We start from the raw sequence: 23231 nt of genomic DNA on the forward strand, positions 1-23231 counted from the left end.
TAGCCATTCTGACTGGTGTGTGGTAGAGTCTCAGGGTTGTTTTGATTTTCATTTCTCTGATGATTAAGGATACTGAACATATTTTCAGGTGCTTTTCATCCATTCGGTATCCCTCAAGTGAGAATTCTTTGTTTAGTTCTGAGCCCCATTTTTAATGGGGTTATTTGATTTTCTGGAGTCCACCTTCTTGAGTTCTTTATATATATTGGATATTAGTCCCCTATCTGATTTAGGATTGGTAAAGATCCTTTCCCAATCTGTTGGTGGCCTTTTTGTCTTATTGAGGGTGTCTTTTGCCTTGCAGAAGCTTTGCAATTTTATGAGGTCCCATTTGTCAATCCCCGATCTTACAGCACAAGCCATTGCTGTTCTAGTCAGGAATTTTTCCCCTGTGCCCATATCTTCGAGGTTTTCCCCTACTTTCTCCTCTATAAGTTTCACTGTTTCTGGTTTTATGTGGAGTTCCTTGATCCACTTAGATTTGACCTTAGTACAAGGAGATAGGAATGGAACAATTCACATTCTTCTACATGCTAACAGCCAGTTGTGCCAGCACCATTTGTTGAAAATGCTGTCTTTTTTCCAGTGGATGGTTTTAGCTCCCTTGTCAAAGATCAAGTGACCATAGGTGTGTGGGTTCATTTCTGGGTCTTCAATTCTGTTCCATTGGTCTACTTGTCTGTCGCTATACCAGTACCTTGCAGTTTTTAATCACAATTGCTCTGTAGTACAGCTTTAGGTCTGGCATGGTGATTCCACCAGAGGTTCTTTTATTCTTGAGAAGAGTTTTTGCTATCCTAAGTTTTTTGTTATTCCAGATGAATTTGCAGATTGCCCTTTCTAATTCATTGAAGCATTGAGTTGGAATTTTGATGGGGATTGCATTGAATCTGTAGATTGCTTTTGGCAAGATAGCCATTTTTAATATATTGATCCTGCCAATCCATGAGCATGGGAGATCTTTCCATCTTCTGAGATATTCTTTAATTTTTTTCTTCAGAGACTTGAAGTTCTTATCATACAGATCTTTCACTTCCTTAGTTAGACTCACACCAAGGTATTTTAGATTATTTGTGACTATTGAGAAGGGTGTTGTTTCCCTAATTTATTTCTCAGCCTGTTTACCCTTGTAGTAGAGAAAGGACATTGACTTGTTTGAGTCAATTTTATATCCAGCTACTTCACTGAAGCTGTTTATCAGGTTTAGGAGTCCTCTGGTGGAATTTTTAGGGTCACTTATATATACTATCATATCATCTGCAAAAAGTGATATTTTGACTCCTTCCTTTCCAATTTGTATCCCCTTGATCTCCTTTTGTTGTCGAATTGCTCTAGCTAGGACTTCAAGTACAATGTTGAATAGGTAGGGAGAAAGTGGGCAGCCTTGTCTAGTCCCTGATTTTAGTGGGATTGTTTCCAGCTTCTCACCATTTACTTTGATGTTGGCTACTGGTTTGCTGTAGATTGCTTTTATCATGTTTAGGAATGGGCCTTGAATTCCAGATATTTCCAAGACCTTTATCGTGAATGGGTGTTGGATTTTGTCAAATGGTTTCTCAGCATGTAACGAGATAATCATGTGGTTTTGGTCTTTGAGTTTGTTTACATAGTGTATTACATTGATGGATTTACATATATTAAACCATCCCTGCATCCCTGGAATGAAACCTACTTGGTCAGGATGGATGATTGTTTTGATATGTTCGTGGATTTGGTTAGTAAGAATTTTATTGAGTATTTTTGCATCAATATTCATAAGGGAAATTGGTCTGAAGTTCTCTATCTTTGTTGGGTCTTTCTGTGGTTTAGGCATCACAGTAATTGTGGCTTCATAGAATGAATTGGGTAGAGTACCTTCTGCTTCTATTTTGTGGAATAGTTTGTGAAGAATTGGGATTAGATCTTCTTTGAAGGTCTGATAGAACTCTGCACTAAACCCATCTGGTCCTGGGCTTTTCTTGGTTGGGAGACTATTAATGACTGCTTCTATTTCTTTAGAGGATACAGGACTGTTTAGATCATTAACCTGATCCTGATTTAACTTTGGTACCTGGTATCTGTCTAGAAATTTGTCCATTTCATCCAGTTTTTCCAGTTTTGTTGAGTATAGCCTTTTGTAGAAGGATCTGATGGTGTTTTGAATTTCTTCAAGATCTGTTGTTATGCCTACCTTTCCATTTCTGATTTTGTTAATTAGGATGCTGTCCCTGGGGCCTCTAGTGAGTCTGGCTAAGGGTTTATCTATCTTGTTGATTTTCTCAAATAATCAGCTCCTTGTTTGGTTGATTCTTTGAATAGTTGTTCTTGTTTCCACTTGGTTGATTTCGCCCCTGAGTTTGATTATTTCCTGCCATCTACTCCTCTTGGGTGAATTTGCTTCCTTTTGTTCTAGAGCTTTTAGGTGTGTTGTCAAGCTGCTAGTATGTGTTCTCTCTAGTTTCTTTTTGGAGGCACTCAGAGCTATGAGTTTATCTCTTAGAAATGCTTTCATTGTGTCTCATAATTTTGGGTATGTTGTGGCTTCATTTTCACTAAACCCTAAAAAGTCTTTAATTTCTTTCTTTATTCCTTCCTTGACCAAGGTATCACTGAGAAGAGTTTCCATGTGAATGTTGCTTTCTATTATTTATGTTGTTATTGAAGATCAGCCTTAGTCCATGGTGATCTGATAGGATGCATGGGACAATTTCAATATTTTTGTATCTGTTGAGGCCTGTTTTGTGACCAATTATATGGTCAATTTTGGAGAAGGCACCATGAGGTTCTGAGAGGAAAGTATATCCTTTTGGTTTAGGATAAAATGTTTTGTAGATACCTGTTAAATTCATTTGTTTCCTAACTTGTGTTAGTTTCACTGTGTCCCTGTTTAGTTTCTGTTTCCACGATCTGTCCATTGACGAAAGTGGTGTGTTGAAGTCTCACACTAATATTGTGTGAGGTACAATGTGTGCTTTGAGCTTTACTAAAGTGTCTTTAATGAATGTGGCTGCCCTTGCATTTGGAGCATAGATATTCAGAATTGAGAGTTCCTTTTGGAAGATTTTACCTTTGATGAGTATGAAGCGTCCCTCCTTGTCTTTTTTGATAACTTTGGGTAGGAAGTCAATTTTATTAGATATTAGAATGGCTACTCCAGCTTGTTTCTTTAGACCATTTGCTTGGAAAATTGTTTTCCAGCCTTTCATTCTGAGGTAGTGTCTGTCTTTTTCCCTGAGATGGACTTCCTATAAGCAGCAAAATGTTGGGTCCTGTTTGTGTAGCCAGTCTGTTAGTCTATGTCTTTTTATTGGGGAATTGAGTCCATTGATATCAAGAGATATTAAGGAAAAGTAATTGTTGCTTCCTATTATTTTTGTTGTTAGAGTTGGCATTCTGTTCTTGTGGCTGTCTTAGGTTTGTTGAACAATTACTTTCTTGCTTTTTCTAGAATGTGGTTTCCGTCCTTGTATTTTTTTTTTTTTTCTGTTATTATCCTTTGAAGGGCTGGATTCATGGAAAGATAATGTGTGAATTTGGTTTTGTCGTGTAATACTTTGGTTTCTCCATCTATGGTAATTGAAAGTTTGGCTGGGTATAGTAGTCTGGGCTGGCATTTGTGCTCTTAGTGTCTGTATAACATCTGTCCAGGATCTTCTGGCTTTCATGGTCTCTGGTGAAAAATCTGGTGTAATTCTGATACGCTTGCCTTTATATATTACTTGACCTTTTTCCCTTACTGCTTTTAATATTCTATATTTATTTAGTGCATTTGTTGTTCTGATTATTATGTGTTGGGAGGAATTTCTTTTCTGGTCCAGTCTATTTGGAGTTCTGTAGGCTTCTTATATGTTCAAGGGCATCTCTTTCTTTAGGTTTGGGAAGTTTTCTTCTATAATTTTGTTGAAAATATTTGCTGGCCCTTTAAGTTGAAAATCTTCAATCTCACCTACTCCTATTATCCATAGGTTTGGTCTTCTCATTGTGTCCTGTATTTCTTGGATGTTTTGAGTTAGGATCTTTTTGCATTTTGCATTTTCTTTGTTTGTTGTGCCTATGTTCTCTATGGAATCTTCTGCATCTGAGATTCTTCCATCTCTTGTATTCTGTTGCTGATGCTCGCATCTATGGTTCCAGATTTCTTTCCTAGGGTTTCTATCTCCAGCGTTGCCTCACTTTGGGTTTCTTTATTGTGTCTACTTCCCCTTTTAGCTCTATTATGGTTTTGTTCATTTCCATCACCTGTTTGGATGTGTTTTCCTGTTTTTCTTTAAGGACTTCTACCTGTTTGGTTGTGTTTTCCTGTTTTTCTTTAAGGACTTGTAACTCTTTAGCAGTGTTCTCCTGTATTTCTTTAAGTGAGTTATTAAAGTCCTTCTTGATGTCCTCTACCATCATCATGAGATATACTTTTAAATCTGGGTCTAGCTTTTTGGATGTGTTGGGATGCCCTGGACTGGCTGAGGTGGGAGTGCTGGGTTCTAATGATGGTGAGTGGTCTTGGTTTCTGTTAGTAATATTCTTATGTTTGCCTTTGCCATCTGGTAATCTCTGGAGTTAGTTGTTATAGTTGTCTCTGGTTAGAGCTTGTTCCTCTCGTGATTCTGTTAGCCTCTATCAGCAGACATGGGAGACTAGCTCTTTCCTGAGTATCAGTGGTCAGAGCACTCTATGCAGGCAAGCTCTCCTCTGGCAGGGAAGGTGCACAGATATCTGGCATTCGGACCTGCCTTCTGGCAGAAGACGAAGGCCCGAAACCAGGCATGTCCCAGTAGCTGTTAGCTTCTGTAGTCCACACTCTCACCTGGGCAGACTAGTCTCAGTGGGATCCAGGAACCAAGATGTCTCCCCCAGATGCTCCAGCAAAGCCCTCTCAGGTGGGGTGGACACCTCTCCTCTGGCAGGGAAGGTGCCTGGATGTCTGGAGCCCAAAACAGGGTCTGCCTCAGAAGCTCTGTGGCTTCTGCTTGTCCTAGAAGCTGTTAGCTCTGTAGTCCCCACTCTCACCTGCACAGACTAGTCTTGGCGTGATCTGGGAACCAAGATGGCTCCTCCAGATGCTCTGGCCAGGTCTGGAGTCTTAAAACTGAAATTCTCTTTCCCTGGAGATCACCATTCTTAAATAAATAAATTTGATTGGCATCCCAGTCATAGTTTATGTAAAATATCTTTGCTGGTCTGGAGAGATAGCTGAGTGGTAAAGAGCACCTTCTGCTCTTCCAGAGGACCTGGGTTCAATTCCCAGCATGCTCAGGACTGCTCACAACCACCTGTGACTCCAGTTCCAGGGAATCTGATGACCTCTTCTGGTCTCCATAGGGATTGCATGCACATGGTGCACAGATATTCAGGAAGGCAAAACACCCACATAAAAGCAGAGGCAGCTCCTCCATTGGGAGCCCTGTGATCCATCCAATAGCTGACAGTGAGCATCCACTTCTGTGTTTGCCAGGCCCTGGCATAGTATCACCAGAGACAGCTATATCAGGATCCTTTCAGCAAAATCTTGCTGGTATATGCAATGGTGTCAGCCTTTGGAGGCTGATTATGGGATGGATCCCCAGGTATGGCAGTCTCTAGATGGTCCATCCTTTCGTCTCAGCTCCAAACTTTGTCTCTATAACTCCTTCCATGGGTGTTTTGTTCCCAATTCTAAGAAGGGGCAAAGTGTCCACACTTTGGTCTTCATTCTTCTTGAGTTTCATGTGTTTTGCAAATTGTATCTTGTATCTTGGGGATTCTAAGTTTCTGGGCTAATATCCACTTATCAGTGAGTACATATCATGTGAGTTCTTTTGTGATTGGGTTACCTCACTCAGGATGATGCCCTCCAGGTACATCCATTTGCCTAGGAATTTCATAAATTCATTCTTTTTAATAGCTGAGTAGTACTCCATTGTGTAAATGTACCACATGTTCTGTATCCATTCCTTTGTTGAGGGGCATCTGGGTTCTTAGAGAAAGTACCCAAGGAGCTAAAGGGGTCTACAACCCTATAGGTGGAATAACAATATGAACTAACCAGTATCCCTGGAGCTCGTGTCTCTAGCTGCATATGTATCAGAAGATGGCCTAGTCCACCATCATTGGGAAGAGAGGCCCCTTGCTCTTGCAAACTTTATATGCCTCAGTATGGAAGAATGCCAGGGCCAATAAGTGAGAATGGGTGGGTAGAAGAGTTAGGGGGTGGGTCTGGGGGACTTTTGGGATAGTATTTGAAATGTAAATGAAGAAAATACCTAATTAAAGAAAAAAAAAAAGTAGAGGCAGGCAGATTTCTTAGTTCGAGGCCAGTCTGGTCTACAAAGTGAGTTCCAGTACAGCCAGGGCTATACAGAGAAACCCTGTCTTGAAAAACAACCAAAACAAACAAACAAACAAACAAACAAAAAAAGTACATAGGTCATTATATCTATAAAGAAATACATACAATAGTATAAAATAATACTAAATGGAAAAGTACCAGCAATCCACAAATTTTCCAAATCTCCACAAAGAGGATAAATTTTATTTGTAAGGTATGACTTAATGTCATGGGGCTGAGGGTGTCAGTAATAGTTTTCCCAGGGAATGTGGGGCTCTGAGTTCTTTTTCCTGGGAGGTTTCTATACTAGTTACTTTTCTAATGGCTTTGACCAAATGAAACAGTGAACCGAAATGGCTTACAGGGGAAGGGTTTGTTTTAGCTGAGAAGTTTAGAGAATAGCACTTGTCGTGCCAGGGAAGGCATCGTAAGTCCACTCCATTTTTTTACATGGGAGCTCATGGCTGTGAAGTCTCACATCCTGGTGGACCAGGGATCAGAGGTAGACTGGAACGGGGGAGAATAACTACAATCCCCACGTGATTGATGCCAGCCAATCAGAAACGACATCCGGAAGATTCCCAAGCATCATAAACCCGCAACATTAGCTGGAGACCAAGCATTCAAATATTCAAGCCTGTGGAGAACATCTTGCACTAAAACCTCTAACACATCCTCGCCACTTGAAAGCAGAATGAACGTAATGTTTGTGAAATGTCTTTTTAAAACCCAACCAAACAAAGCCTTGCGGCTTAAAACTGACAAATTATAGCAACCAAAATTGACTTTAATAAGATACTTACATCTGTAAAAATTCCTCAGAACCGCATATACTTAGAAGATACTCTCTGGGGGAAAGCTGCTCATTTGCACATAAAAGTAGAATTTCAGCAATTAGGTCTTTGACAAGATAATTAGCTGAAAAACAAAAGTGGATAATAATACGGGTGAGAAAGAGCTCATGAAATATCCAGCGAAGCTTCTGAGCACAAAACCTGATAATCACATTATGAAGTATTGTAGCCAGCTAGCCCCATCAAGGGGAATGAAAGCTCAGCGCATTTGTTTGTCTACTTATTACATTCATAGCTATGTTAGATAAAGGCTGCTTATGATCATTTTCAAGTTCAGTTCTCTGTGAATGAAAAATTTCAAATCTGGGTATTGCGTTTCTCATATCTTGGGACGCTGGGGAGATGGCTCTGCAGTGAAACGTCCTGCCTGCTCTTCCAGAGGACCTGGAGTCAATTTGTAGCGCTCACAGGACAGTTCACTGCTGTCTGTAACTCCATTTCTAGGAGATTCAAGATTGAGTTCTCTTCCATGGGCATCAGGGATATGCACATAGACATGTGTACAGGCAAAACACCCATCAATAAAAATAAAATCAAAAAAAAGAGATATGATTGTATTGGAGAGGTGGCTCAGTGGCAGAGACCACTTTCTAGTCTAACGGGGAACCTAAGTTTGGTTCTCATTACCCCTCTCTGGAGCATCATAGGCAAATGTAACCTTAGTTCCAGGGGGGCATGGTGGCTCCTTCTGGCCTCAGCAGGCACTGCATATATATGATTCAGTGCATACACTTGGACTCACACAAATAACTATAGAACAAATTAAATAAAAAACAGTATTTTAAAAATATATCTTATTTCCTTGATATTAAGATAAGTTTACCACCACGAACATTATTCCTGGATATAATTCAGACTTAATCATTTTTAGTGAATTTATGATGACAAGTTCTTCAACCTCTGGAGCTCAGTTTCTTTATGAAAGAATTTAGATTGCCATAGTTTCCGCCCTTTAGGAGCCTGACATGGTGGTTAACATGCTTAAAACAAACTAATGTGGTTAATTTATTCAAACGTGTCATGCCCTCATTTTTAGTGTGAGCCGATGAACTTGATCACTGAAAGCAAATATAGTTGACTCTTGAAGACACTCAAGCCTGTAAGGGCTTTTAGTAGAAAGTTTCAAATGGCCAACTGCATTGTCCAGTGGAGTTTTATCTGTAATTCTGTGTCTGCTTAACTGGTTTATTTTACAGTCAGATTTTTTTTTCTTCTACTTTCTTTTGTATATTAGTGACTTTGTCTGAAACTCGGTAACATAGAGTGGCATAAATGGCATCGCTATGACAAAAAGGGAGACACAAATTTAAAATGTATGGTAGGTCAAGATGCCATTGAGGGATGGGTTTGAAAACTAAATAGTAGAGTTCTTGAGGAAATGCCGGATGGCCATGCACTGCCCTGTCACAAAGGTATCTCATCAAACCACAGCTTGGGGATGCTGAAAGAATGAAGACCGAGGGCAAAATCCCTGGCAAGGTACTCTGGAAAACAGCAGAAAAAGCTGGTGGTAGAAGGTGGCTAGACACCTGTGTTGTGTTTATAAAAAGATAAAGGGGGCAGGGAGGATATGTTCTATGGAGGTGTAGTCAGGTATGGGGGAAGGGGGTGGCTCAGCTGGCCCATGCCAAGGCATCCTTTCCCCGGAGAGAGGGTAGTAGAGGCAGAGAAAGGCGGAGAGAGGGGAGGGGAGAGGGGAAAGGAGGGGATGGGGAGGGGAGGGGAATGGAGAAGAGAGAAGAAGAGAAGAGAAGAGAAGAGAAGAGAAGAGAAGAGAAGAGAAGAGAAGAGAAGAGAAGAGAAGAGAAGAGAAGAGAAGAGGTAAAGGAGTAGAGGCAGGCTATGAACAAGTAGGGGGGAGGATGGAATGCGGAGAGATGGGGAAGGGAAGCAGAGAAAGAGTAAGAGAGCAAGGAGGGGGCAAGCAGCTCCTTTTATAGTGAGTAGGACATACCTAGCTGTTGCCAGGTAACTGTGGGGCGGAGCATACCTGGCTGTTGCCAGGTAGCCGTGTGCGTGGAGCTTAGAATGATAACAGCCTGGATTTTGCTTTTCTGTTGCCAGGACTGCAAGTGCTGCCCTATTTGGAACATGACAGATTGTTACTTAGATATGGATATCCTCTTAATGTGCACGCAAGACTCCATCGCCCACTGTCCACCGCTCCCACGTTTTAGTTTTATCGGAGCAGAAGAGTCCGAAATTTACTATCAAACAAGATAGGGCGTAGGGTTTTATGATGGGCACTTACATGTGGAAAGGTAAAGGACAGTTAGTACAAAACTTCTCAGGGTCTCGGCGAGCTTTGGGATGAGCAAACCTAGTTTCTATGGTTGGGGGTTTGGGGGGTTGGGGGAGAGTGCAGGAGAGAAAGAGGGTAGAGGAAAGTCCCAAGGGTGGTCCTGAGACTCTGCATTCCTCCAGCTGCAAGCACACAGCACACCAGAATGTGGAGCTTTGGAGAATGGTCTGCTGAGCAAGCTTCTGTGAAATAACCGCTCCAGCCATCCATGCCTTACAGGTCTGCACCTGAAGCCACCATCTTTATCCTAGACTCTTAAAATCATCAAATGAAGCTCCTCAAGTGTATGTTGTCAACACACATACCAGGGTTTCCTTTATGTAGATTTTTATACCTGAATTTTTGTTTTAGCCTGTGATAGAATCATTCTATGTATTTTGTGTCATCTCTTATTTTGCATCGCTCTCCTCATTCTTTATCCCCTAATTCTCTAGCAACTTCAGCAACTGGAATCTGACAATGTGCTGGTGAGATCAAAATGCAAGACCCTTGGCTGGAGAATCACAATTCTGCTATCAAATATTGGGAGCTGGATCTAATAAGAGATGGGCTGACTGTTCATTGATGGACAAACAGCATGTATGCTTGAGAACTTAGCTTTTATTTCTTTATTGCTTTGGAAAAACAAGACAGTGAATCAGCAGAGAACAAGGCAGTGATAACTGCCAGAGAGAGACCGGCTCAGGGTTATAATGAAACAGTGAGCTTCAACATTTGTGTTATAAGTCCATCCCTACATCTTTGATGCTTTCCTACTCTTAAACTCTATAAGGAATGCGAGCATTGTTTAAAAATATTTTCTCTCTTGCTTTAGCCAACAGGAGTTTTCAAACCATACGGTTTTAACAGAAATATCAACACGCCATGTCTGTCTGTCATTAACTGTATTTACTTAAAGCCTCATCTAGAGCAAAATAGAAAAAGGAATAATTACAAATATTAACTAGGTGAAAACATTTCCCAGGCCATTGTGCCTCTGTAAATGTTTTCCTCTTGTTAAGTAATAATCTATGCCAATGCAGCTGGACATTTAACAAATGACCATTGCTTTCTAAAGTAAAGGACCATAAGCACAAATACAGGTCTTTATGTAACTTTAAAGGTATCTTCCAGTGATAATGAAGAAAATGTCTAGTAAATATTATATAGTACACATTTCTAGGACCCTAGGACTCATTGTCAGTCAGTGGTACTGATAAGATAGTGTGGGTTGCACGGGGCTTTTACATTCCTCATGATGGGAATAGACTTCCTCTTTCTTTTCCAAGATTTATTCACACACCTGAACAAAGTACCTGTTCCAGCTGGGTAGGAAACAGTATTTTCTTTCATCATATTTATCCTGAATATTTTAGAAATTGATTTATTTGCACCAACAACCCATTCCACCTGCTATTATTCAAAATAAAAAAAACAAAGACTTTTCTGGAGAGCTCTGTGAAGGAAGACCATGTTTCCCCCTTCAATGTCCACAATTAATAGCTCATGGCTGTTATCCTCTGACTTTCCTTCAGGGCAAAACAGTGCTGAATGGTGGTTCTTTTAGCTAGTTCAAGGCTATCCATGAACACTGAGATCTGTGGCACGTTTTCTTACCGTGTGGCATAAGAAGGAGGAGTTGGGCTGAGTTATCAATGGAAATTTTTACTCTGAATTTGGTGTCAGCGAAGAGCCGAGATGGATAGGCTGTGGTGATGGCCCAGATCTTCCCAGAATTGGAATTAATGTCACTTGCATGGTACAATTCTCTTATCCTGAAAAGTATATTTAAAGGGGGAAAAAAAAAAAGCTTAGAACCTGATCTGCATCATTCTTTTAAAATGTCACCCAACATTAAGGAAGGCCAGCAGCATCGGAACAACACAAAAAAACCAGGTGACAGCCTCCATTGTCTGCAACATGGGAACACTAACTGAGAACATTTGGTGTACATTACAATCACCCCAAGAGCAAGGGTAGAGGCGGCTCATAGGCTTCTGGGGATGCCCCATTATACATCGTTAATGCTCTGTTTTCCTGCATCAGGACAGGAGGACTCGCCCAAAGCCGCATCACCTGCTTCTCTGACTTTGCTCCTGTTGTCTGGGTTTCCCCTCATGTTCCTCTCACACCCAATTTCCCCCAAACTGTAAACAGATCCTGGATATGAGTAAGTAAATTAATTCTTGAGATTCGGTCTAATTCACAAACACTGCCCCTGTTTCTTTATTGTCTTTAAAGTTGTGAATTTAAAAAAAAATAATCAAATTATGAGGACACGTAGGAGTCAAGAAATTGCTAAAGAGTTAATCTTTGTAGCGGACACTTTGTATTTTAATCCCCAGGCTTCTACTTTGGAATATTAGAGCCAGAGGCAGACTATCTGACTTGTCTCTTTGTGCACACAAAGGGAGCCATTACTGCCTCCATGAAAGGATTTATGTGAAGGCTAAAAGAGAAAAGGCACAAAAAAATTTACAGACTCTGAAGACATGCAAAGTATTATAATCATTATATACTTTCATGGCTGGTTCCTGTAGGCCCATGCTTTATGTCAATATAGAACATACTATAAAGACATTAACAAATACACAATGCTTCCCACGGTACAATAAAATCTTGTCCTTATCTTTTGTATTGGTTATAGCGACATCTAAACTCTTCTTAAACAGAAAATAGCTTAGTTCAATAGTAAGCTTTGGATGCTTTATGTAGTGGTGTATGTAAAATATCTTCCACAGTCTCTCAAGGCCATGTGTTCGAACACTTGGTACCCAGATCATATCCCACTTTATGGTGGTAGAGAGACTTTTGGGATTTGGAGCCCATCTGGAAGATGTGGACCAGTGTGGGGGTAGGTCTGGAGGTGTGTAGCCTTGATCCACTTCCTGACCCCACCCTGCTTCAGATATTAGCACTCACATAACAAGATAGTGTTCAGTACAGGAGCGATTTCAGCTTCTAGCATTTGGGGAAATTAAATTTAAAGTGCAAACTCACGATTGATTCTTCCCTAACCCTTGCGGGGCATCCACTGTGAACCGGGACTTCTTTTGAGCATCATAGAATTTTATTGTGTTTTATAATCACATGCTGCTTCTTTTAAACATGAGATGTTAAAATTATGTCAAAACAATCAAATCAAGAAATTAGAAATATCATTAATAAGAGCATAAATGAATACTAACAACATGTTTAACTAAACTTATTTAAATATCAGAAAAATAATTGCAAGGAGATATTTAAATTTATTTTATCATGGGTTGGGAGAATATCTTGTGAAATTTGATATTCATGTTTTAATTGATTTTCTTATTTACTTATTTAGGTTTGAATTGACGATTCCAAGCACTGAAAGAATCCTAACAGATCAGGGAATAATGTGCTTAGACAGATAACCATTATGTATGCATATGCTTACGAATGAGGCAATCACTGGTTTCTTTTTACTAAACCAACCTTACCATTTGGTTGGTTGCTTTAGTTCTCTTAATTATCTGAAAATAAATTATTGAGGAAAGGTGCTTTAAGAATTTGAACACAAATCACAAGTCACTGACACAATCCCTTCAGATGCTTTCCTGATGCCATTGCATCTGGATTCCATCCTCCAAGGTTATAAAATTACAGAATAGAGAAAGAAAACATTGCTGGAGTTTAAAAAGACCTCCTTTCATTGGCGTATTAAGATGGCGACTCCTGACACTTCTCAGGGAGGAATTATCAAATGATAGCTTTGGAGACATATTTTTACTATTAATTTAAATTTATGTGTGTATGTGCATTTGCATATATGGGTATGTGCGTGAGGGGAGGTGCAAACGGAAGCACAAGAGAGCATCGGATCATCTGGAGACAGAGTGACTGATGGCTGTGAACTACCAGCCATGGGTGATGGAAATCAAACTTGGGTTCTCTGCAAGAGCAACAAGTGGTCTTCAGTCATTCTAGTTTAAGAATCTACAGGGCCTTTTCAGTTTCTTATTGTATAAATTAGCAAGAAATGAATGAAAATTTGAACATATGTATAGATTTGGGAATATTTTGTTTTGTATTTTCCTAGGTATATATTTTCACTTCTTCCAATGTGGTTTTCAGGGTTTTTGTTTGTTTGTTTGCTTGTTTGTTGTTGACTGATTGGTTAGCTCTGATTTTCACTATTTCTAATTCTATTTTTATTTTAGAATATGAATCTATATTATGAATGAATGAAGATGTTTGAGAATGGAACTACCCTTTAAATTGATCAGTGACCCAGACCTTTCATCTACTTTCATCATTTAGTAGGAAGCCAAAGCCTTTAAATGAATGCACATTTCTTATATTTAAGACAAAAAAGCTCAAGTAAAAAACCCCTAGAGGATGAAATGCATCAAATTTCCAAATAAAAGAAAAGTTTCCATTAGAGAAATGGTAATAACACCAGGAAAGTATTCACCCTCCTAGCAGGATATTAATTTTTAGATTAGCAAGGAGAGCAAGGTCATTGCAGGAACTTTCTCAACAATGTTCTCAATTGGGAAGCAAGCACGTGTTTGTTCAACTTGGGATAAGAGGCAGCTGATGGGGAGGCCCTGACATGGCCGGAATGTTCCAGGTGGGAGGGGGAACCTGGGTCAATTTAGGCCTGAACCTCAAGGCTCACAAGCTATGTAATTAATGAGTTACAAATACAGCAAAAACCAAACTACCAATGAACAAGGTCAGTTCTGACCAAGAAACTATCATCTTTTAATCAGATTTCAGTGGAAAGATACTTAAGAGCATAAAGAAGACAAATGAGCCAGCAAGGTGATCAATGATAGTGTGTGAATTCTTTTTTATTCTATTAACAAGCTAAGGGACTTGACATTTTGCATGTAGAGCTAATCACTGAGTGGATTGCAAACTAGGGAAATTTAATCAAACACGGAAACTTCAACATTTATTAAAAGAGTGATACTCACGTTTTTACTTTGTTACAAAAGGAGGCCAGGTTCTTGTTACTCCCTTGGGGTACCTCAACTATTTCAATGGGACAACCAATCAGCTGGAAGTAAAAATTGCTAAATTAGTACAGCTCAATGCAGGGCAAAAGAGTAATAGGTTTGTGTAATTAGATTTTCTTCTAAAGATCAGTTTGCATTTAGTTTTAACTTTTTGATTTCTATTGAAGCAATGTTTGCATATAGAAAAATATGTAGATCTTAAGTATATGATTTTAGTCTTCAGGAGTGCATGCATCTGTCCTGTCAACAACCAGGGAAAATATTGAACAGTGCTGTCCCTTTAAAAGTTTCTCCACGTCTCTGTTAGGCTAAGCCACCACCCTCTTTTGTACTGGTGTCTAGATTTCTATTATCTTATTTTACTTATGTATATGCTTTTGGTTTTTGGCTCCTGTTACTAAGTGATATTTCTTTTTAATATGTCTTCATATCACAGTCCACTGTATAAAAGCACAGAGCATTGGCATTTATTGCACACCTATCCCATGATTCCATAGGCCATCTTACTCCTGACTGGCATTTGAATTATTGATAGCTTTTGGGAAGTATGAAGAAATCATTGTTTCATATCTAACTGCTTTGGTGGCTATATGTTTAATATTTTGGTAATATATTAAACATATTTTCAGATCGACAGTGCATATGCAACCACGTTTAACTCACTTTTGCCTAGTGTATTTAGAAGTTCTATTGTCAAGCGTGCACACATGAACTTTATTCTCTCTTCTGGATTGCCTCAATGTTACCACATGGCATCTTTACGTCTAACAACACTGTCTTTAATCAAGTTTTGCTGCTGTTGGGATCACAGCAATCTTCCATTTCAGGCTGAGAGTTAAATCCTTGGTTATTTTGTTTCCAACCTGGTCCTTTGTTTCTCTAATTAATATTTATTTCTGACAGTAATTATGCCTTCATGTCTTTAGTGTGTCATTTTCTGTTTATTATTTGGACATATTACTGTATTTATAGTTAACATATTTATAAAATAGTTTGGTTTTAGGTCATCGTGTCCCACTACTTCTGCCTCTCACTGTCTCTGCCTCTCGTTGTCTCTGGTTCCCACTGCCTCTGGTTCCCACCACCTCTGGCTTTCACTGCCTATGGTTCCCACTGCCTCTGGTTCCAGTTGTCTCTGATGCCATTGTCTCTGACTCCTAGCTCTCTGATGAGAAGTTTCAATTCTTCAGATGGTTGTCACACTGCCTGAAATCTTTCCAACTCCTCTTAATTCCTTTCTGATGTTCTGATTTTAGATACCTGAATATCATTTGCCTGTATTTGGAGCACTTTGCTTTGCTTTGTAATTTTTTGCTTCTTTGACTCTATAATTAGTTATTTTCAATTAAATTTGAGAACATTTTTCAACAATATCCCATGGGCCTTCGAAATAATAACACCACACTTGGCCAAGATGTAGTAAATCCCCTGAGATTTCTAAACCTACTCACAGCATAGCTTTCTCTTTGACAGGACAATGTCCAGCAAGCCCAAGCTGCTTTTGCAGTCTGTAGCTCACAGTCCAGCTTTGCTCACCAACTCAGGAGCTGTGCTGTTGTCTGGGCTCCATTGGACTGCATAGCTGCAGGGAGCTGCCCTTCAGGCATAAACAGGATGCTGGCAGCTCTTAGGGAATCTGTGTCTGGTGTTGTCTGTTGTCCAATGCTTGAATTCAGCTGGTTTATTTATCTTGTCTAATTTTAAGACTATTTATAACAGTAGGGTAAATTTACTGATTATCGTACTGTTGTAATATGAATTAGGTATCCTTAAGATGTGTTCAGTTTTGATTCAGATAATTTGAGGTCATTTGAGGTCATTTCTTATGCAATGACCTTCAATGATCAATAGGTAGCTGTTTGATTATGCACTTCCTGTCAAATTATCTTTTATTTGCCAGATGTAGTTGCCATTTCAAAGGTTTACTGGGGAATGATCTTACTCCTTTAGCTCTTTCTGAGTTCTGGATGGCTGGTTCAACTTAGCTGTTCGGGCTCAAACTCCTTTCCAAGTTGCCTGATTGAAACTGGCTTCTCTTCCAATCTGACTGAATTTCTCTGCTTGACCTTAAATCAACTCTGGTAGTCTGTTCTAATCTTCTAGCCCCTTCTCATTCTCTGACCTGTTCTGTTTTCACCTGAGTCCAGCTTTGTCTCTGCAACCTGTCTATAAAACTGTTGCAGTAAAACCTGCCTCTGAGCAACATGAATTGAACTGCTTCAAACTCTAGTCTATTGTATTTCCTCTTGACTCATTGACTCAACCTGACTCACTGACAGACGAGAAATCAGAGATCTGCTTGCCTCTGTCTCCTGAGTGCTGGAATTAAAGGCCAGTAACACAATGCCTGGACCTAATCTTTCCTGAGGCTTGCTCTGTACCAGATTGGCCTTGAACTCAGAGATCTGCCTGCTTGCCTCTGTCTCTTGGGCTTAAAGGCACATCTGTATTCCAACCCGATCACCTAGAAGGCCCTTGGATATGATCTTTTGCTGGCGCAGCCATGTTACTGGATTAAAATTCCTCTATACTTCCCATCTTTTGATTTATTATGTTGATACTGGTTTTCATAAGAAAGATCAGTTAGTCAATTTCTGAATTCCAAAAATCTATCTTTACTGCCCCAAATATACTTTTATATCAAAGTATTTTTTAACAATTTGATAGCCAGTTGTTCAATGAATAAAGAATCTTTGGGTTCCTCCTGTATACTGTAACTGCAGTGATCTCTCTCTCTCTCCCTCTCCCTCTCCCTCTCCCTCTCCCTCTCCCTCTCCCTCTCCCTCTCCCTCTCCCCCTCTCTCTTCTCCCTTTTTCATGTGTGTGTGTGTGTGTGTGTGCGCGCGCGCAGTCTAGAGACTGAAGTCAGATATCTTATTCAATCAATTCTTTACTTCCTTTATTGACAGTCATTCATTATACCTGGAACTCACGTATTTGGCCAGATTGAATGATTAGAAATCCAAAGACCTACTTGGCTCTGTCTCTCCAGTATTGTGATTGTTGACTCATGCCACAACACCTAGTTTTATTGTGGTTGCTGGGGATTTAAAAACCCCATGTTTGCATGTCATCTCTCTAGCTTCCACCCACTTTTTTTTTCATTGTGATCCACCCACTTTTTTTTTCATTGTGATCTACTTCTGGCTAGAAGATTAGAACATATTACCAGAGTTAACTTGAGGTCAAGCAGAGAAATTAAGTCAGATTGGAAGAGAGGCCAGTTTCAATCAGGCAACTTGGAAAGGAGTCTGAGCCAGAACAGCTAAGTTGAACCAGCCAGCCAGAATTCAGAAAGAGCTAAAGGAGTAAGATCATTCCCCAGTAAACCTTTGAAATGGCAATTACATCTGGCAAATAAAAGATACTTTTTAAATTTGAGTCTAGATGCTATAAGCATAAAAAAATTTTTCAAATGGGATACAGGAAATTCTATGGCTACTCCCATGACCATACAGCAATCAAAGAAAGGATTAGAGTCAGTTGAACTGTAATTACTTAATTTCTTACTTTTTGTCAGGCTCCTATGCATTATGCCTGCCAATCAAATAATTTAGAAGCGTCTATGTACAAGGGCACTTTACCCTGCTGCTAAAGATAATAAGATTTTAAATCATCATAGTGTGACTCAAATTATAGCTGTAATGGAATATATGTATGTTTTCATAACATAACAGGGATAGATAGATTCCACAAGTTAAACTTCCATTTATACTTTCATCTATCGAAATGTATTCATTTATAATATAATATATCACATGTATAAATATATAACACTAATATGTTAAAGGGTTATACTAATATACTAATAGACTTGATGATCTATATACTTGAAAAATGATAGTAAATATACTTTTACATAGTTGTTAATTTAAGAACATGAAATTTGTGAAAACATAAAATGTTCTAATACTACAAGACTTTCCTTCATGAGATCGTTTAACTTTATTACCAATTAATGCCATCCTCTACTGAGTGCTTGTTTCCGTGTTCCTGTGCACTGCACATACCTCTGTGCTTTCCACTGACACGTTCTCCGATGTCCCGGGTAGAAAGGAGTCTTTAGAGAACTCCAGAGAAGGTTCCACAAGGTCCAGATCTCCACTCCTTCTTTTCTCTCTATTGGGTATGGAGTCCATTGAGTAGGATGAATGATGATGGAGGATATTGCCTTCATGTTCTACACAGTAGTTATGATGTTTGGTTCCTGGTTGTCCTTGTGGATTACACTCGCCCTGGCCAGTGGAGGATGGAGGTAGAGCATCGAATCTGGGATACTCGACGCCATGATATTTTCCAGTGGGATTTCTCCAGGAGGCTCCCTCATGAATGAGCTGATGAGTTGGTAGTACAGCAGGATTAAAACCAATGGCTGATAGTTTTCCAAACCGAAGCTGGGAGGAGTCAGGGCTCTGAGAAGTGAATTCACTGAAGTGTCTTGGGTGTGTTCCATATATGGATGGCCATTTTGAACCCAAGTTTGGTGCATCTGGCACAAAACACGTGTCTTCTTCCTTTTCACTCTCAGAGAGTGGAGTTTTATTATTGATCTCTTCCACCAGCTGATCAAAACCCAACCTGACTTGCCTGGACGAAAGGTGATGGTTTGCATGGTGAAATCGTTGGGGATCATATCCACCTTCCTGTGGTTCAGTGCGATTTGGCTCTGTTTGCCAACTGTATGCCATTTTTGATTTTGTGTAACAGAGGATTTATTTGGCTCCAAACGTCTTCTTGATATTATAAAAGAAATTCCAAATTTTCCTAGAAAACAAAAACCAAAACAAATATAACAAAAATTGGTCTTTAGTGACAAAGGCAGTCTCAAGAAAAAACATGTGAAGTAAATAGGCAAGTGCTTGGATTGCTCACTTGGCTGGTGAGTACTAACTTAGTCCATCAGGGTGAAAGCACAGAGAATTGAAGGGAGAATACTGACTGGATGGATTCATAATATTCTTTTGATAGATAACAAGTCTTCCTCAATTCCATTTTATCTCTATTATTTTGTGTATGTGCACCCTTGTGTGCTTGGTGCTTAGGTCATAGCAAGAGGATAAAAGGTCCCCCAGAACTGGAGCTCCAGACAGCTGCAAGCCACCATACAGGTGCTAGGAACTCAACCACAGTCTTGTAGGAGAGCAGCCATGCTCCTAACCATTGAGCAATCCCTCCAACCCATGGGTCCCTTTAATCCATACAGAACCCATCTGCCCTTGAACTGACTGTTCTTCTGAGGTCAGTGTTTCCTTAGCCTGTCAACCTGTGTGTACTCGCAGGCTCATGCCTAGTAGTAGCTCAACAGTCTTCCCCTTATTAACCCAGTCATGTGCACAGTCTTGCTTCCCTCCTTCAGTAGTTAGACTTTCCCTCCAAACTCCTTAAGTATAAATAATTGGGAATTCTTTTATCCCCTTCTCTAGAACTACTTTCATTAAACGCTTTGATGAGTTTCATGCCATTAAATCCTCTCCGTTTTGAAAACACTTTGGCCTGTTGCAAAGCTTGCTAGGTATTCTCCATTCCTTCTTTCCCGTGTCTTGCTCTTCCTTTCACTCCTTACTGGTAGCCACACTCAGAATTTCTCCTTTCTGTTATTTCTCAAGCACCCCTTTACCTATTCACTGTTTTCTTCCTGGTCCTTTCAGGAGTTCATTTTCTCCTGAGTTATTCTCTTGTATAGGCTACTCATTTCTTCCATGGTCTAGAGCTTGACTTTAGGTAGTTTTGTATGTGGGTATCTGTGTGTGGGTATGTGTGAGGATACCTGTGGAGAAGATCAGAAGAGCGCTTCATATACCCTGGAGTTGGAGTTACAGGCAGGTGTGGGCGCTCAGGACTGAACTTAGGTCTTTGCAAGAACAGCAAGCATTGTTCAGACACAGATCCGTCTCTGCAGCCCTGCTCTGTGGTTCAAATTATCACCTGCTTTCCATGATGTCACCGAGGACCACTGAACCTACTTAGTGTTTCCATTCATTCTGTTTTTATTGTGACATCATTCATATAAAGTTCAAAGCCACTTATGATACTTGGTAGAATTAAAAGTCAGGATAATTAATTTGCAGCTTTTGGCAAATTGTTATTCACATCTCCCCGAATGCCTAAACAGGCTGTGTCAAAGGACCCTTCAAAATACACTAGGAATTTTTCAGCTAAATTCTCTAAGCTACGCCATAACAATATCTAGTTAAGATGACAGTAATGACTTTTCTTTTGTGCTAGTTTGGTATTTTGTTACATTTTCATTATAAAATGAATGCATTAAGCTGCTTGTTAAATCTCAATTACTGAAGATTCAACTTATATTCCGTTGTTCTTTATGCACTAAATGCCATCATCCACCCAGCCCTTAAGCCAGACGCCAAGCTTTCATCTTCCAGTCTTCTCTCTCCTTTATTCTCCTATATCCTAAGATCCATTGGCTGATTTCTCACATTAACACATCTCGCTTCTAGCTCCCTGTCTCCTGTATACCACTGTCCACTCCTACCTTTAAGCCATCAGCCTCCCTCTGAAATATATTACCCTCAAACCACCTCTGCATTCTCTGCAACCCATTTTGGACCTCATTTTCCTTCACAATTCAATGTTTTATTTTAGACACTAACAGCATATTCCCATGGTTACAGGATTTTCAGTGATTTTCCACACGATCGTTAAGATCCTGCATGGCCTGGCTCTCGGCTCCCTCTCAGCTCACATTATGTCACTCAGTTGCCTTCTGTGTGGAGCATTACATGGTGGCTCCAGAACTCTGGGCAGGATGGGTCTCCTCACTCCTGATGGTATTTCCCTGGGTTTGGCTGGATGCTCACCTTCTGACTGGATTATCCCTGCACACTACAGTCATTAATCAGGGTTTAGGCAAACTTTCTGTTTGTCTGTCTGCCTCTCTCATCTCACTCCCTAATCTAAGCAGGTCTAGCTCTGGACCACATGGATGGCCCAGGGTGACCTCATACTCACAGAGGTTTTTGTTTGTTTTTGTTTTTTTCCCCCTCTTCTCATCCAGACTTACAGGCACAAGACACACAGTGTCCATGATATCTATCTATCTATCTATCTATCTATCTATCTATCTATCTATCTATGTATCTATTTATTTTAACAAAGAAAAGACAATGTCCCTGACTAGATTAGGGCTACATGGCATCACCCATATTTTTCTCTTCCAGAGGCACTGACTGCACTGCCATCCCACGTGACACTTTCCTGTTCTCTCCTCCCATCAGCTCTTTTGCTTTCCTTATCGCTCAGTACCTAGAACCCTGCTCCCTTCACCTACCGCAATGCTCATTTGTATTGGCAACACAAATGAGCCTGCGAATTAAACAAGGAAGGAGAGATGGCCATGAGACGGGCTTGGGAATCATCCCTTCTCACCCAAGTAAATGTGGGGTGATCATTACAGTTAGCGCCTGGATCGCCTTGATCTTATTAATTGATGGAGGATTTTCTAGACCTCTGGCCATGCTTAAGAAAATTAGTTTGGTTGTACTAATTGAAGAGGACCACCCACCTACTGTGGGTGGCGCCATCCCATAAATGGATTATTATTGGACTTTGCGACTGGAGAAAAGGATCCAAGAAGAGGAATTTATTCTTTCATTGTTGCTTGTGGAAGGGGTGTGACTGAGTTCCTTCAAGTGCCTTTTGACTCAACTTCCAATAATGATGGACTCTGCTTTGAACTGTGAGCTAAAACCAATGATTTATTCCTAAATGGCCATTTGTGAGACCTAACACAGCAACTGGGAAAAAAAATGAGACTTTATTAAAAACAAAAACCAAAAATTTTAAAGGATGATGATGGTGCTGATCAACTGTCGGACTCATTTCTCCATTACTCATTTCTATAATGAGAATTTGCTTTCACTGTTTTTACATTTAAAATATTGAAAAATCATTTAATTAATGAATTTTTTTATATTGCTCTACACACTCAGATAAGAGATTGATTGAGAGCTTTAGAAGGATTTTCAAGAGATATTTTTGAAAGGTATATGGAATGAGGTATTAAAGGGAAAATTAAACAAAGTTTGGTGTAGGGTCTGAAGAGATGGCTCAGAAGTCCAGAGCACTGGTTGCTCCTGTAGACGGCCAAGGCTCAGTTCTAGAAACAGACATAGCAGCTCACAACTGTCTTCAATTCTAGTAATGGGGTGTCTAGCGCCCTCTCCTGGCCTCCAAAGACACTGAATGCACATGATGCATGCAGGCAAACACTCATACACAAAAATTTAAAAAATGTCTAGTAGTTTTTTATTTTATAAATATATAAACATAAATCATATTAAAATATTATTTAAAATTTCCTCTAATAACATTTTTGATGTAGATATATATTCCCTTTCAAGAAGTGACATTTAAAAAATTCCTTAGTATGGCGGTGGTGGCCCACGCCTTTAATCCCAGCACTTGAAAGGCAGAGGCAGTCGGATTTCTGAGTTCGAGGCCAGCCTGGTCTACAAAGTGAGTTCCAGGACAGCCAGGGCTATACAGAGAAACTATGTCTCGAAAAAAAAAAATTCCTTGTTCTGGTGACAGCTGTGATTTGTTTCAGTACTTTTTGATTTATCTGTCGCGAAAGCCAGAATTTTACAGCAGATGTATCTTTGGCTTCAACAGCCTGACCCACAGGCCTTCCTCAGCTGACGACCCACTCCTTTGTATCCTATGACAAGAACTGTGGTCATGGTTACTCCTTAGAACACTGTTCACCTCACACTGCCAGAGGTCAGACTTATGGAGAGCTAATTAACTACCTGGCCTCAGCGAGAAATCAAGGACCAAATAAAGCAGTATTCAAAAAATAGCCCCTGGCT

At 39.9% G+C, this 23231-nt stretch overlaps 1 protein-coding gene across 4 annotated transcripts in view; it reads right to left on the reverse strand.

Annotated features, from left to right (window-relative positions):
• Nucleotides 1-23231, reverse strand: part of Pik3c2g (phosphatidylinositol-4-phosphate 3-kinase catalytic subunit type 2 gamma) — a 349836-nt gene that overhangs the window by 294248 nt on the left and 32357 nt on the right. For all 4 annotated transcript variants that reach the window (XM_029478871.1, XM_021164809.2, XM_029478872.1 and 1 more), the window contains 4 exons: nt 18414-19167; nt 14362-14444; nt 11033-11190; nt 7084-7198 (listed from right to left, as the gene is read on the reverse strand). In XM_029478871.1, the coding sequence (XP_029334731.1) occupies nt 7084-7198; nt 11033-11190; nt 14362-14444; nt 18414-19091 (1034 nt within the window). In that variant the 5' untranslated portion in view covers nt 19092-19167. The remainder of the gene's footprint in view (nt 1-7083; nt 7199-11032; nt 11191-14361; nt 14445-18413; nt 19168-23231) is intronic.

Source organism: Mus caroli, unplaced genomic scaffold, assembly GCF_978045245.1.
Source record: "Mus caroli unplaced genomic scaffold, Mus_caroli_1 scaffold_7, whole genome shotgun sequence".
Classification (NCBI taxonomy): Eukaryota; Metazoa; Chordata; class Mammalia; order Rodentia; family Muridae; genus Mus; species Mus caroli.